The sequence below is a fragment of the Nomascus leucogenys genome, chromosome 10 (genome assembly GCF_006542625.1).
Source record: "Nomascus leucogenys isolate Asia chromosome 10, Asia_NLE_v1, whole genome shotgun sequence".
NCBI lineage: Eukaryota > Metazoa > Chordata > Mammalia > Primates > Hylobatidae > Nomascus > Nomascus leucogenys.
The window spans coordinates 81,831,916-81,847,740 of record NC_044390.1 but is presented as its reverse complement, the minus strand read 5'-3'; the positions used below and the strand labels follow the sequence as shown (position 1 = coordinate 81,847,740).

At 48.2% G+C, this 15,825-nt stretch overlaps 1 protein-coding gene across 2 annotated transcripts; it reads left to right on the top strand.

Moving 5' to 3' along the window:
* The first annotated feature begins 1,705 nt into the window (after positions 1 to 1,705).
* Positions 1,706 to 15,547, top strand: TBX3 (T-box transcription factor 3). 2 transcript variants are annotated; one of them, XM_003274433.4, is made up of 8 exons: positions 1,706 to 3,062; positions 4,723 to 4,990; positions 5,898 to 5,957; positions 6,218 to 6,364; positions 8,200 to 8,276; positions 9,378 to 9,535; positions 10,979 to 11,649; positions 13,518 to 15,547. In XM_003274433.4, exons 1-8 carry the CDS (start codon positions 2,674 to 2,676, stop codon positions 13,977 to 13,979), a joined length of 2,232 nt encoding a protein of 743 aa, XP_003274481.1. In that variant the 5' UTR covers positions 1,706 to 2,673; the 3' UTR covers positions 13,980 to 15,547. The 2 variants fall into 2 exon arrangements, with proteins under 2 accessions (XP_003274481.1, XP_003274480.1); XM_003274432.4 differs by lacking the exon at positions 5,898 to 5,957 and having other exon boundaries at positions 13,518 to 14,879.
* Positions 15,548 to 15,825: the final 278 nt, after the last annotated feature.

Here is a 15,825-nt window from a genome sequence, read left to right as displayed (position 1 = left end):
GACACACACATCCAAAGCCCTGGGTCTCTTAAACCCCTAAGCCCCCAGATCAGCCGTTTCTCCGTTCCCGTTCCATCGAAGAAGGTTTCATCGCAGGAAAGATAAAAGAACATTGTTTTCAAGATTTCCCTCCATCTAAGCAAGGATAGTCCAAGTCATTGGCCCCCAAAATCAAGAACTGTGGGCTTAGGCGAATCCTCTGACCCCGACCGGGCGCTGCGGTAACAGAGTTAGTAATTCGGCGATTGGTAAGATCCGGTCGTTTCGCTCCCGTCAGCCTAAGAGGAGGCCCCCACCCTACCCGTACTAAAAACAGTCATCTCGCCTCTGAGGTGGGGGCGTTTCACGGTTTGTTTTACAAATTCACCCTCCCTCCCCGACTTCTGACCAGATAAGTCCCCGGGGTGGAGAAAGAACTGAGGCACCGAGAGATAAGTGCGATGCCTAGAGAAGATAACCAGGCTGGCGCACCTCCCCCAACCCACTCGCCCACCCCTTACCCTCTGCTGTGCACCCAGCCGGGCCTCGAAGTGAGGGCAGCGGCTTGGAGGGGACAGGCTCAGAACCCAGTCTCTCGCTGTGCTCGCTTTGTCCAGATCCTCCATTCTCTTCTCTACACCCACACCCACATCCAGGTGGAATATGGGGGCCCGCATGCAAATGAAAGACGAGATCCAAAAGGGCTGGTAAATGCATTTCATAAAAATCCCAAGTCCATCTTCCCCAGGAGCTCAGGCATGGCCAGCCGCGCAGGCTGTGTACGTGTTTGTGTGTACGTGTTTTTCGGTGTATGGTTCAGTTCCAGTGTGTTGGCGCGTGTTCGAGTACAGATGCACCGGGGGTGTTTGGGTCTCCGCACATGGCTGCGGGTGGGGCACAGTGGAGAGGAAGCCCACACATGCGTGTGCTGAGATGTGGCCGCATCTGCGTGCTCCCCCAGCCCAGATGCAGGGGAGACCAGCACCGAGACACCCGAGCACGGGAGCCCTTTAGCGGCGGCCGGGCGGAGCTTGGCTCCACGTGGGGCTGGAGAGCACGCAAGCCTGGAGTCTCGGCGCTCGCCTCTCCGCTGCCGCCGGCTTTTGTAGAACCGAGTGGCCGGATGGCAGCTCGCGGGGAGGCTCGGCCACCCGCCCGGCTCACCCGGGGCCGGGAGAAGAAGGAGAGCTGGAGAGAGAACCGGCCGCGGCGGTCGGAGAGGCGAGCGGAGTGCAAGAGAGGCGAGCGCCCCTGCTCGGCGCCCGGGCGCGCTCTCCGCCTTCCCCGCCTGGCTCGCCTGCTCGCTGGCTCCCTCCCTCTCTCCCTCCCCCTTCCTCCTTGGCCCTGCCTCCTCCCTCGATCCCCGGCTGGATGACTGAGGCATTTCAGACGTGGGCTGAACCAGAGCGAGCGAGCTCAGGGGCTGCAGCGATCTCTCGATAAGCCACCTAGAGGCGACTCTGTGCGCGCGCTCCCCAGTGGCTCCCGCCCTCCCTCTGATCATGTTGACATATTCACAGGACAGGCAGTAGTACCGATGCGGCGCTGCGACGTTACAGTTTCCGACACCTTCTTTTTATAACTCAGCTCTATCCCCCAGCACTCGACCTGTGAAAACCACGCCTATGCAGCAACACAATTGGTCCGAAAGCGTCAAAGAGCCAATCAAGAGGCCTCCGGCTCTCCGCAGCAAACAGCGCAGCCCGACCTTCTAGAGCCGCCGAGCAGACGCCCGGTGAATTCTAGAGGCGGCGGAGGGTGGCGAGGAGCTCTCGCTTTCTCTCGCTCCCTCCCTCTCCGACTCCGTCTCTCTCTTTCTCTCTCTACCCCCCTCTCTCTTTCCCTCCGTTCCTTTTTTTCCCCCTCTAAATCCTCCCTGCCCTGCGCGGCTGGACACAGATTTAGGAAGCGAATTCGCTAACGTTTTAGGACAAGGAAGAGAGAGAGGCACGGGAGAAGAGCCCAGCAAGATTTGGATTGAAATCGAGACACCCTCCGGAGGCTCGGAGCAGAGGAAGGAGGAGGAGGGCGAACGGAAGCCAGTTTGCAGTTCAAGTTTTGATAGAGCTGGTAGAAGGGGGTTTAAATCAGATTCTTTTTTTAAAAGGAGAGAGACTTTTTCCGCTCTCTCGCTCCCTGTTAAAGCCGGGTCTAGCACAGCTGCAGACGCCACCAGCAAGAAAGAGGGAGAGGAAGAGAGATAGGGGGCGGGGGAAGAAGAAAAAGAAAGGTAAAAAGTCTTCTAGGAGAACCTTTCACATTTCCAACAAAAGACCTAGGGACTGGAGAAAGATTCCTGGGACGCAGGGCTGGAGTGTCTATTTCGAGCTCAGCGGCAGGGCTCGGACGCGAGTCGAGACCCTGCTCGCTCCTCTCGCTTCTGAAACCGACTTTCAGGAGCGGCTTTTTAAAAACGCAAGGCACAAGGACGGTCACCCGCACGACTATGTTTGCTGATTTTTCGCCTTGCCCTCTTTAAAAGCGGCCTCTCATTCCCCAAAAGACAATTTCCCTCCTCCCTTTGAAGTGCATTAGTTGTGATTTCTGCCTCCTTTTCTTTTTTCTTTCTTTTTTGTTTTGCTTTTTCCCCCCTTTTGAACTATGTGCTGCTGTTAAACAACAACAAAAAAAACAACAAAACACAGCAGCTGCGGACTTGTTCCCGGCTGGAGCCCAGCGCCCCGCCTGGAGTGGATGAGCTTCTCCATGAGAGATCCGGTCATTCCTGGGACAAGCATGGCCTACCATCCGTTCCTACCTCACCGGGCGCCGGACTTCGCCATGAGCGCGGTGCTGGGTCACCAGCCGCCGTTCTTCCCCGCGCTGACGCTGCCTCCCAACGGCGCGGCGGCGCTCTCGCTGCCGGGCGCCCTGGCCAAGCCGATCATGGATCAATTGGTGGGGGCGGCCGAGACCGGCATCCCGTTCTCCTCCCTGGGGCCCCAGGCGCATCTGAGGCCTTTGAAGACCATGGAGCCCGAAGAAGAGGTGGAGGACGACCCCAAGGTGCACCTGGAGGCTAAAGAACTTTGGGATCAGTTTCACAAGCGGGGCACCGAGATGGTCATTACCAAGTCGGGAAGGTAAGCAGTGGGGGCCTCCTCCCCTAAGCTGTTGGAGAGTTTTTTCCTCCCTTTATTTCTCTACTCCCAGAACAGTCGGTTGGTCGGTTATTACGGCTTGGACGAAAAGTTAGTTCCCCTAGAAATGTATGCACAGACTTCCAGGCCCTGCCCCAGTGGCAGGAAATTTCAGCTTACCTGGGCATCTGCATGGGTCTTACATTTGGTCTGCATCCTGGGTTCCCTCCCGAACAGACAGAATTTTTCAGTGGAGCGTAGACATCCCTGCAGGGAGCAGAAAAGAAAAAAAAAAAAAGGCACTGTACTGCAAGAAACTCACTCTTCAAACCCTCCTGGAACATCCTTATTTCTTTGTTGATGTTGTGTTGTCTGTTTTATTTTGTTCTCAGAGAGAAAAACTAAAAGCCCTTTCCTTTTGTGTGAGTAGCGGGGGGCCTGACACCATTCCCGGCCCTTTCTGCCCTCCAGTCTAGCCTCTGGGTCTAAAGGGGCCTGCTGCTGCCCTGGTCAGAGAGAAATCGAAGGGCATTTTGGTTTGTTTGCCCACACTACTTCACGTGTCTGTAACCCAAGGGCGAGTTCAGCAGGCAATTTTGCATAATTTAAGATTATGTTTGCAGACTTAAGGAGCCAGTGAGGAGACACACACTGCTTTTTTAATGTGTCAATATTATCAACCATATTTTACATAATGTTTAAAGGTCCTTGCCTGACCAAAACCTGCCTGGAAGAGAAGATCCTGTAACAGTCATTTAAAATCACTGATTTTTTTTAATAGCATTGAAGCCTGTAAAGGCATAAAGTTGATATAAAAATAAAATTCCCTTCATGATATCTTAAGCGTTCTGTCTCCTTCCAAGCTAAACGAGGCCAAAGTTTGGCATAAAATCCTCCTCAAACTCACAAGACATTTAGTCAGTTTTCCAGCAAAGTGCTTCGTTGCTTCCTTTTAAGTCAAGACTACAGAATGCCAACCCTTCTGTGAAATTAACAGCAATGTGGTGGCACAGTCTTGCAGTTTTGGACTGGCCTAGGAAGTGGGGGAATGTGTTAGCAGCTCCATGGGCAGATCGGTTATCAGGCCCGGGAGTGCACCGAAGTCTGCAAAATTCGTTCTGGGAACTCACTGAAGTCCAGTTTCACTTCGCCCACAGCGGGATTGCTATTCCGCAGCAGGGAGGGGTGCAACTTGACGTTCATTTCCTTGATAAGTTTAACATTTTCTCATCAATGGGTGGTGGAAAATTCTAGTCTTAACTGACCATGCTTTACAAAAATCTTACCCCAACCTGTTTAGAACTAGATACCCACAGAAAAAGACATGGGCAAGAATTTGCTATCAGGAGGGCAATCTGTAAAGTCAAGCAAGGAAAAAAAAATACTGAAGAAATTGTTAGACAATGTAGAGAAATGCAGTGCCACAATGCATTTGTTTTGAACCTTGGGACGTCTAAATATGGCAAAACTGAGAATATTTAATACATTAATTGTGGAAGAAAACGATTTTGCAGCCAGTTGCCTCACTCTGAAACATATAAGCTTATCAGTCACAGTAGAAAGTCTTAAACTTGGTTTCAATATTATATGATACATAGGAAATCAAACCCAAGATTATGGGTGGTTTATCTTTCTTTTTCTTTTCTATTTTTTCCTCTGATAGGCGAATGTTTCCTCCATTTAAAGTGAGATGTTCTGGGCTGGATAAAAAAGCCAAATATATTTTATTGATGGACATTATAGCTGCTGATGACTGTCGTTATAAATTTCACAATTCTCGGTGGATGGTGGCTGGTAAGGCCGACCCTGAAATGCCAAAGAGGATGTACATTCACCCGGACAGCCCCGCTACTGGGGAACAGTGGATGTCCAAAGTCGTCACTTTCCACAAACTGAAACTCACCAACAACATTTCAGACAAACATGGATTTGTAAGTTTCATTGCTCTCTTCAGTAAAATTTTCTCCTTCTTCACTCAGTCAAAGGCAGTGCTTCCCCATTTCATGAGTTTCAGCCCAGACTTCTCCTTTGCTTCTCCCTAAGCATAGCAAACTTGTCCTTGTCTGGAAAAAGGATTTGGGGTGTTTCTCTCCAGATAATGGAAGGCCTGGCGTTCTAAAAGAAATGGGGCAAGAAAACTTACCGGCTTGTGTTCTATAGCAATTCCGGCTCTTTGGTAGATTCCTGACCTGAGAGTGAAGTTAAAAACCATTTTTTAAGAGCTAAAATCAATTTCAAGACTATGTATTCATAAAGGATTTGTTTTGTTTTAAAATATCATACTTCTGTTTTGAAACCAGCCATATTATTTTCTCAGGAGAGTTTACGTTTCGGAGCCTTGACTCTGTTGGTTAAATGGTGTGAATACATTTTTAAAAACTCGTTCTTTTACTAAAAAAAGAATTGGGCTTAGGTGGGAGTCCGGCTTACCCTAAATGAGGCTTAGATCTTCAGAAAAAAATGGTTTGTGTGTTGGGAGTATATATATGGATTCAGTGAGAGTGCTTAGAAACTTACAAAACTTGCATTGCTTGCAGATATCAGGCAAAGGACCTTTTGCGCCTTTTCCTACCCCTCCCCAACATTTCAATAAAATAAACAGCGTGATAAGCAAGGAGTAAGCAGAAAGATTAGGCCCAGGAAGACGCGAATGGCGTGGAAATATCTTCAGCGGGCAGGAATTGCATTTGAAGCCCTTGATTTGATTAAGGCATAAATATTCCTCTCTAGAGTTCAGCCTTTCAGGGCTTTAAGTGGATTGGGCTCGTCAATTAGTGGGCGCTTAAAGTACTGAATCATTTTGTAAATTAAAATGCATGTTTTTCTCTATCTTTTAAGACTTTGGCCTTCCCAAGTGATCACGCTACGTGGCAGGGGAATTATAGTTTTGGTACTCAGGTAGGCTAGGGTTCAAGGTACGAATGATCCTTAGATGGTGAGGGTGGGGGGGCCCTTTGGCAACTGAGGAGCAATTTGGATTCTCCAGAAGATAACATCTGTGGAGCGAAACGTACCCAGGGGGTACTCCAAGGAGGTGGGCTCGGTACAAGCCTGGTACCCTGCGGTGGGGAAGATTTCAGCCTGGCAGGGGTCCTAAGATCCCGTTTGTTCTGCTAAATGCTTGTTTTATGTATGTCTCCTCTTCCCTGCCCCTGCAGACTATATTGAACTCCATGCACAAATACCAGCCCCGGTTCCACATTGTAAGAGCCAATGACATCTTGAAACTCCCTTATAGTACATTTCGGACATACTTGTTTCCCGAAACTGAATTCATCGCTGTGACTGCATACCAGAATGATAAGGTAAACCCAAGGGGCTTTCCTTTTTAATGGTGATATTTTGCCTTCCCCTAAAAGCTGCTTTAAGTCAGGATGAGAAAGTTACAAGAGAGTGGAGATGAGAGTCTTGAGTTGTCTTTTGTGATTTGTGGAGCATTTGGGGGGAAAGGACAATGACACCTCAAGGAGACAGAAAAACACCTTGACTAGGTAGGAACAATGCTGAGAAAACAATGCCATTCTAATTTTGCCACAGAGAAACTCCCAAAACTGCTGTCATTGATGCTACCCACTCCACCCCTTGGGCTTTGTCCTGTTTTAAGGTTCATCTTCCCCTTGGGGAAGAAGGATCAAGAAGTCACATTCAAAAGGAACCAGCTAAAAATTTAAGGCAAAAGCCATTTGGGATCCTGGGAGGAGAATCCTAGTAGAGACCAGCTTTTCTCCCCTAGCCAGAAATCCTGAGTAGCTGGTCTGGTTTTTATTACCTTTTATGCTGCTGTGTTTTTTATGATGTGTGTGTGTGTGTGTGTGCATGTGTGTGCATGCATGCGTGTGGTTGGAAAAACCTACCCTGATCACAGGGTCATACTAATCGAGTTGTCTGAGGCTTTTGAGTTGAGGTGGCCAAAGTCACCACTTCATTTGAATTCCCCCCCTCCCCCAGGCCTGAATCTGGAGGTTAGAAGGATCCCCAAAAGGGAAAGCACCTGATATCTAGAGCTATGGTGGCCTGAAGGTCATGGGCACAGAAAAAGTGACCCTTACTGCTGATTCACCAGTTCCCAGATAACTGTTAGCAGTTATGGGGGTGGGAGGAGGGACTGAAGACCCCTGCTCTGCAATCCTGGACTTCAAAGAGAGTCCATTTTACCTGACAACACACTTCATTTTGAACTCACTGTCATTGTCACTGTCCTTGGGTCCTCTGTGGACTTCATGATGGGGATGTTCCAGCTAAATTTCTTTAGTGTGAATACCAAAACATGATCTTCTCTCCCTGTGAAACCTGAAGTCTTGGATAGAGCAATTTATTCCAAGAACATGAATCCAACCAAGGGTCCCCCTTTCCACCTCTGAGTAACTCTGTGTATATAACTTCTTCTCCCCACCAAGGGGAAGGGATTTAAAAGATTACACACTATAGCATTTTTCTCAAAGTGCAAAATGCATGTGCCCTCTAGACCCAGAATCCTGTGAAATGAAGTTGTTAATGTAATAATAAAATGTAGCATTTTTGATCAGACAAAAAGGCCATGGGCCTTCTCCACCTAATGGCCATGGCAGAGCATATAAATGAAAACAAATGTTTCCAGTGGTCATTCAGTACTGTAACTGTCCACATTGTAATTTCCTCAAACCATCCCCCAAGCAAAGAAAAAAAAAATTCAAACTCACTCCCGCATTCACTCCCACAGAAGGGTAGTGAAACCCCATAAATCATTTATTGGATTCATGGAAAAGGAGTGTGTGTGTGTGTGTGTGTGTGTGTGTGTGTGGAGTAAGCTACAATTTATGATTAATTGCACTGTATAAAAATCAAAATGAAAGCATAATTTTAAGATCTACAGGTTTTCCCTCTTGATGACTTTGACAACACTTCCATGTCTAAACCCAAACTGTTGGCTGCCCAAAGAAAAGAATTTCTTTGAATAATTTCATCCCCAAATCCCTGGTTTGGCCTCATATAGGAGATACAAGCCCTGCCACAGTTTCCTTACTATCTCCTTTCCCTGGCATATCTATATGACTTCTGTTGGCAGTCACATCTCTAGACTTTTTGAGTTGGGAAAAACACCCTCAAAACATTCTAGAAAATGAGAACAATCTCTCTGTCTTGCTTGTGTCTCTTCCAATAGATAACTCAGTTAAAAATAGACAACAACCCTTTTGCAAAAGGTTTCCGGGACACTGGAAATGGCCGAAGAGAAAAAAGGTGAGTTGAAACACTTATTTATTAAACAGTTTAGAAAAATCCCTTTTTTTAGGATCCAACTCTGAAGTGTTAGAAGTGAGATGCAGGCACTTATCCTGAGAAGAGCGGGTGGAAATCATTCACTTTCCCCACTGCTACATGCTTGCCGCTATCAGTATACCCAGGACAAGTACTTTTCCTACCTCCTTACCTTTAAGGAAATTAACTAGGCTACACCATACTTATCTCTGGAAGAGAAGCATTAGGGATAATAGATTATACAGGGATGCCTATTAATTCCTAATTAATTTAAGTTCAGCCTAGGCAGGTCCCAGAAAGAACCATGCCATTGACAAAATGCTTGGGAATTTTTGCAGTCGTGTCTTCCAAATACCATCAGACAGAGCTGGGGCCTTTGGAAAGATGTATGGCTCTCTCCCTCCTTCGTGGGGACATGCATCATTTTGCATTAAGTAGACAGCTGGAGAGTATACGAAAGAGGGTCTCCCCTCCTCCACCCCTATTTCAAAGAATTTCTAAAATCCAGAAAATCACCCCCAAATTTTTAACCTATCCCCTTGGGACAGGCATTAAAAAATAATTGCTAACAGCTAAATATATTTTTATTCCAATTAATTTGTTAGTAAAATGATTACAGTAAAGTGCAGCATGAAATAATGACTTCCTCCCAGTCTTAGCAGCCATCCAAAATTTGGGTATACTGGGGACAGACAGCATCGTGTTTGCAGGATTGGACACCCAGTTCTCCCTATATAAGGCTGGTGGTCCAGCTGTCTCTGACTACATCCAGCCTCTCCTCCTGCTTTTAAATAAAATTTCACAGCCCAAGCAAATGCCTTTTCCTAATGAAACTCCATCTTGAATAAATGCAACTGAAGCCTCCTTCCTTTTTCCCTAACCCTTCAGCCCAGTTAGAGGGTCAAGAACAATGCTTGGGTCTATGTGGCTGCCCTGGGGCAAACAGATTTCAGTGAATTAGGGTTGTCCCTGGGCAGCAGGCAGGGTGTGAGGTATGTGTGTGCCGCTTTGGAAAGGGTAAGGGAAACAAAGAGGGGAAATGTATGTTACATTCTGTAACCTGGGTGTGGGCTTCTGCCACAGAAAACAGCTCACCCTGCAGTCCATGAGGGTGTTTGATGAAAGACACAAAAAGGAGAATGGGACCTCCGATGAGTCCTCCAGCGAACAAGCAGCTTTCAACTGCTTCGCCCAGGCTTCTTCCCCAGCCGTCTCCACTGTAGGGACATCGAACCTCAAAGGTAAACCATGTCACCTTTGTGATCACTGGACTCCAGTTCCTCGTGGCCTGGAAGAGTTGAAGGGGGATGGGACACCAACCAGGGCACTTGCCCTTTAAAAGCTAGAACCCTTCTAAACATCCTTAAACAGAAGCCAGAGTTCAAAAAGGGCTATCAGGTGTGTCTCCGCTTCCCCCCTAAGGCAGTAGAAGGAGCGCACAGAGGCCTTTCCCCCAGATCCTTATTTGGCTGGTGGGGAGGGGAGGTGGGTGTTTGCATACTACCTCTTGGCAAGCAGCTTTGAAACCTGCTTGAAGCACTTCTCTCTTTTCTCTCTGTCTCTGTTTCTTTCTCCTCCCATTCGCTCCAACCAAGAGAGGCTCCAACTGCTGACTTTTCACTGTCTTTGAACTCTAGGTTGCAATGTGTTGGACTGGGTTGGGGGAAAGCAAGGGATTCTCTGCCACCTGGAACGGGGAAGGTGGCCTAGAAAACATCCAGCTATAAAGCAACAATTGACCTGGGAGAGGAGGTGGAGCACTGGGGATCTGCGGTGGGGGTAGGGCTGGGGGAGGGGGGTGAGGAGTGGATGAGATGGCTCAAATCCCCCCCCCCCAGTTACCTATGTTTAAAGAGCAAGCACTATTTATTTGGAAAGACACACACACGCACACACACTCTCAACGGGAAGAAACCTGTTTTTTAGTGAAATAAAATGCAAGTCCTTTATGTCTTCAATCCATTTAAGCTTTAAACATAAAATAGGATCCCTTTTTCTTTTCTTCTGGTGGAACACCCACAGAGGGTGTGGTAAAAGCAAAAAAGAATCTATGATTGTCCCCGGGCGGTGAGCCGTCTGTCCGACACTCATCTCTCTCTGCAGGGACTGGGGCAAATACAAAAGGTTCAACTGAGTTCTGGTGTTGAAGGACAGGTGTCCGTTCTGCCATTATCAATTCAGATGTCAGGGATCTTGCCAAACAAATCCTTCCAGAGTAATTCACAAATTTGTGGAAGGTGCTGCTCTCTGTCATTCACTGATTTTTTATAGTAATTAGAATATGTTCCAGCTTGAGTTTTAATGTTACTTTTTACTTTTAAAAAGTTAATTTGCAATCGAATGGGGAAATGCATGTGAAATCTGTCACTGTAGGAACTCAAGTAAAATTCATTAAAATAAGAAGCGCTACTGATTTGGGGGTTGTCCATCTAAGGGAAAGTTTAAACTCTGGGTAAATACTTTAAATTCATAATCCCTTATTGAATTTTCCAGCAATGTTGTTGGGCACGATTATCCCCATTTTGCAGATGAGAACACTGAGGTGCAGAGAGGCTAAGGGGCTTTCCCCGGGATTACACAGCCACTAAGCCACGAGCTGGGATTCCAACTTGGGAACTGGAGTTCCATTGGCTCAGACTGGAGCTAACGCCCTTCTGCCTTGGTTTTTCCTTCTCCTATGGTAGATTTATGTCCCAGCGAGGGTGAGAGCGACGCCGAGGCCGAGAGCAAAGAGGAGCACGGCCCCGAGGCCTGCGACGCGGCTAAAATCTCCACCACCACGTCAGAGGAGCCCTGCCGTGACAAGGGCAGCCCCGCGGTCAAGGCTCACCTTTTCGCTGCTGAGCGGCCCCGGGACAGCGGGCGGCTGGACAAAGCGTCGCCTGACTCGCGCCATAGCCCCGCCACCATCTCGTCCAGCACTCGCGGCCTGGGCGCGGAGGAGCGCAGGAGCCCGGTTCGCGAGGGCGCAGCGCCGGCCAAGGTGGAAGAGGCGCGCGCGCTCCCAGGCAAGGAGGCTTTCGCGCCGCTCACGGTGCAGACGGACGCGGCCGCCGCACACCTGGCCCAGGGCCCCCTGCCTGGCCTCGGCTTCGCCCCGGGCCTGGCGGGCCAACAGTTCTTCAACGGGCACCCGCTCTTCCTACACCCCAGCCAGTTTGCCATGGGGGGCGCCTTCTCCAGCATGGCGGCCGCCGGCATGGGGCCCCTTCTGGCCACTGTTTCTGGGGCCTCCACCGGCGTCTCGGGCCTGGATTCCACGGCCATGGCCTCTGCCGCCGCGGCGCAGGGACTGTCCGGGGCGTCCGCGGCCACCCTGCCCTTCCACCTCCAGCAGCACGTCCTGGCCTCTCAGGTATGGATCCTTCTTCCTGCCTCCTCCAGTCTTTCCACCTTTCCTCCAGTTTCCCTGTCCTTTGCCAGCAGACCCTCACCCGATCCCTTTGGCCTAGTATCTGTAGTAATTTTTACTGAGCCATTACCAGGTTCAAGGCTTACCTCATGGAGTTATTATGACTTCATTCTCCCCATTCACCCCAAAAAACTTTAAAATTTTTCCTAAGTTAAAGGTTGTTTCCAGCAGAGTAGATAGGTAGTAATAAAGATAACAGCTAGACACGCACTTATTTTCAGGCATTCTTCTAAGTGCTTGCTGTGTATTGACTCATTTGACCTAACCCTTCAGGGGTACTATTATCACCTCCACTTTACAGATGAAGGCGAAGACGCCCAGAGATGTTGAGTCACTTGTCCAAGGTCACACAGCGGGTACATGGTGGAGCTGAGACTCAACCCCAGGCTGTCTGACTCCAGGGCCTCTTTGAGGGTTTCTGATTTTAGCTTCAGAGCTGACATGTCTCTTAAGTGTCTCATAGCCAACCCTCCCCGAGGAATGGGGCTCTAGGCCTGGGGAGGGGAAGTGACTACTTCCTGAGTGGGAGTTCAGTCTTGATTCCTCCAGCCTTTCCTCCCAGTTCGAAGCTCTTCTCCCCACCAACCCCAAGCAGGCCAGCCTATTCCTCAAAGGGTTAATGGTTTGTGCACACGTGGGAAATGTCAGAGGACAGGGATAAGCAGGGACTGGGGCAGGCCTGGAGGCCTGTGTGTGGCTCAGACAGCTGTGCTGGGGGGAAGTCTCAGGCGGCTGGAAACACCCTGAACTCGATGAAAAGGTTCTATGAGGTTTTGCATGCTGTTGCCTTTTGTTTTGTCTGAGCACATTCGTCTCCCTTCCCTGCGCCAAGAAGCCAGATTGGCCTCCCCCTCCAGGGAGGAGGGAGCTGAGGAAAGGCTTGGCTTCTGGCATTTCTCAGTTCCTCCCATCTCCTCTACTGGCTTCTCCTGGAGATCCTGTCCTAGGTGGGCAGGTGGTTGGTACACCAGGGACTGCCTGGACAGACAAAACCTTAAGGGCATCTCAAGGCATGATGCAGAGAACTGGCCCAGGCCAGGGTGCCTGCATCTTAAATGTTGCTTCTGTCAATTCCCAGCTTCGTACACTCCTGAACTCCTGGGGCCTACCTCGGCTTCTCACCTGGAACACCAGTGAATCATGCTGGACAATTTCTTTGTCTCTGTTTATAACAAATGCCCTTTTATTTCCCTCCCCCAGTTGCCTTTTGCTTAAGATCTTCACTGTCTGTTTTTTGTTTGTTTGTTTTTGGTTTTGGTTTTTTTTTTTTTTTTTTTTTTGGAGAAACTTCTAGGATTGGGGTGGGAAGATGCGGGTTGGGGAGGAAAGATTTAAAAAATTATTCCTAATAATTTATGTTCTCTGGCTTCCCCTTGGTTACCTTTGTGGGGTAAACTGAATCTGTATCCCCATTTAACAGGTGCAAGGAGATTTCCTGGGGGCTGCACACACTGTGTGCAGCATATTGCAGGCTTTCACTCATTTAATATCTACAAAATTCTCAATAAGTATATGAATTATTTATGATTTCCCTGTTTTTTCTTCCTATAAGGAAGCTGAGGCACAAGAAGTTAATCAAAGTCTCTTGGCCTAGGGTGACACAGCTAAGATTTGTACCTAGAGATTTCTGAGTGTTGACTTATCTCCTGCCCCCACCCATCTCCCCCCCAAAGAAAACACAACCACAACAACAACAAAACATATCAGGGATTCATGGCTTGCCCAGTGTTGGAGGGGGAGAAGAGAGGAGATGGATGAGATAGGCTCCTCCCACCCGGCTGACTCGCTGTGTGTCTCTTTTCTCACCCCAGGGCCTGGCCATGTCTCCTTTCGGAAGCCTGTTCCCTTACCCTTACACGTACATGGCCGCAGCGGCGGCCGCCTCCTCTGCGGCAGCCTCCAGCTCGGTGCACCGCCACCCCTTCCTCAATCTGAACACCATGCGCCCGCGGCTGCGCTACAGCCCCTACTCCATCCCCGTGCCGGTCCCGGACGGCAGCAGCTTGCTCACCACCGCCCTGCCCTCCATGGCGGCGGCCGCGGGGCCCCTGGACGGCAAAGTCGCTGCCCTGGCCGCCAGCCCGGCCTCGGTGGCGGTGGACTCGGGCTCTGAACTCAACAGCCGCTCCTCCACGCTCTCCTCCAGCTCCGTGTCCTTGTCGCCCAAACTCTGCGCGGAGAAAGAGGCGGCCACCAGCGAACTGCAGAGCATCCAGCGGTTGGTCAGCGGCTTGGAAGCCAAGCCGGACAGGTCCCGCAGCGCGTCCCCGTAGACCCGTCCCAGACACGTCTCTTCATTCCAGTCCAGTCCAGGCTGCCGTGCACTTTGTCGGATGTAAAATAAACCACGGGCCCGCCATGGCGTTAGCCCTTCCTTTTGCAGTTGCGTCTGGGAAGGGGCACCGGACTCCCTCGAGAGAATGTACTAAAGACAGCCCCTGTCTTCTTGGCGTGGTTTATATGTCCGGGATCTGGATCAGATTCTGGGGTCTCAGAAACGTCGGTTGCATTGAGCTATTGGGGGTGGGAGTTCCAACATTTATGTCCAGAGCAACTTCCAGCAAGGCTGGTCTGGGTCTCTGCCCACCAGGCGGGGAGGTGTTCAAAAACATCTCCCTCAGTGCGGATTTATATATATACTTTTCCTTCACTGTGTCAAGTGGAAACAAAAACAAATAAAATCTTTCAAAAAAAAACCGGGACAAGTGAATACATTAACATGATTCTGTTTGTGTAGATTAAAAACTTTATAGGGACTTGCATTATCGGTTCTCAATAAATTACTGAGCAACTTTGGGGAGGGAAGTCCCTACCATCCTTGTTTAGTCTATATTAAGAAAATCTGTGTCTTTTTAATATTCTTGTGATGTTTTCAGAGCCGCTATAGGTCTCTTCTTGCATGTCCACAGTAATGTATTTGTGGTTTTTATTTTGAACACTTGCTTTTAGAGAGAAAACAATATAGTCCCCTACCTTTTTCCCAATCCTTTGCCATCAAATCAGTGACCTAAGGGAGGGGGGGATTTAAAGGGAAGGAGTGGGCAAAACACATAAAATGAATTTATTTTATCTAAGCTCTGTAGCAGGATTCATGTCGTTCTTTGACAGTTCTTTCTCTTTCCTGTATATGCAATAACAAGGTTTTAAGAAAATAAAGAAGTGAGACTATTAGACAAAGTATTTATGTAATTATTTGATAACTCTTGTAAATAGGTGGAATATGAATGCTTGGAAAATTAAACTTTAATTTATTGACATTGTACATAGCTCTGTGTAAATAGAATTGCAACTGTCAGGTTTTGTGTTCTTGTTTTCCTTTAGTTGGGTTTATTTCCAGGTCACAGAATTGCTGTTAACACTAGAAAACACACTTCCTGCACCAACACCAATACCCTTTCAAAACAGTTGTCTGCAACATTTTTGTTTTCTTTTTTAATGTCCAAAAGTGGGGGAAAGTGCTATTTCCTATTTTCGCCAAAATTGGGGAAGGAGTGCCACTTTCCAGCTCCACTTCAAATTCCTTAAAATTGCTGTGGGGAGGGAGGAGGGCAGAGGCTGTGTTTTGACTTTTTAATTTTTCTTTTGTTATTTGTATTTGCTAGTCTCTGATTTCCTCAAAACGAAGTGGAATTTACTACTGTTGTCAGTATCGATGGTGTTTTGAATTGGTGCCTATAGAGATATATTCACAGTTCAAAAGTCAGGTGCTGAGAGATGGTTTAAAGACAAATTCATGAAGGTATATTTTGTGTTATAGTTGATGAGTTCTTTGGTTTTCTGTATTTTTTTCCCCTCTCTTTAAAACATCACTGAAATTTCAATAAATTTTTATTGAAATGTCTTTGGACCTTGTGTTAAGTGCTTTTTCTTTGGGAACGTTAGTCAGGGGAGGCTTTAGTCTCTTCTTGTTCTGAGTTTACCCCCTTCCCTTCGCCTTTAAATAATTAAGACCGCCCCCAGCGAACCAAAATGAGATGTCACTCAAGTTACAAAGCTAAAAACAAAAGTCCCTTACTTGAGCGAAGGGAGCCACTTCAATCTGAAATTACTTTTCCTTTAAATTAGGGAGCAAAGCAGGGAGACGGAAAGGGGCCTGATGAGAATACAGAAAGAAGAGTA

What these genes read in the sequence shown, in the direction of transcription:
- TBX3 (XM_003274433.4), top strand. Translation starts at nt 2,674, where the DNA reads ATGAGCTTCTCCATGAGAGATCCGGTCATTCCTGGGACAAGCATGGCC. An exon ending in GTCATTACCAAGTCGGGAAG is followed by an intron (nt 3,063 to 4,722) that starts GTAAGCAGTGGG and finishes TTCCTCTGATAG; the next exon opens with GCGAATGTTTCCTCCATTTA. An exon ending in AATGGCCGAAGAGAAAAAAG is followed by an intron (nt 8,277 to 9,377) that starts GTGAGTTGAAAC and finishes CTTCTGCCACAG; the next exon opens with AAAACAGCTCACCCTGCAGT.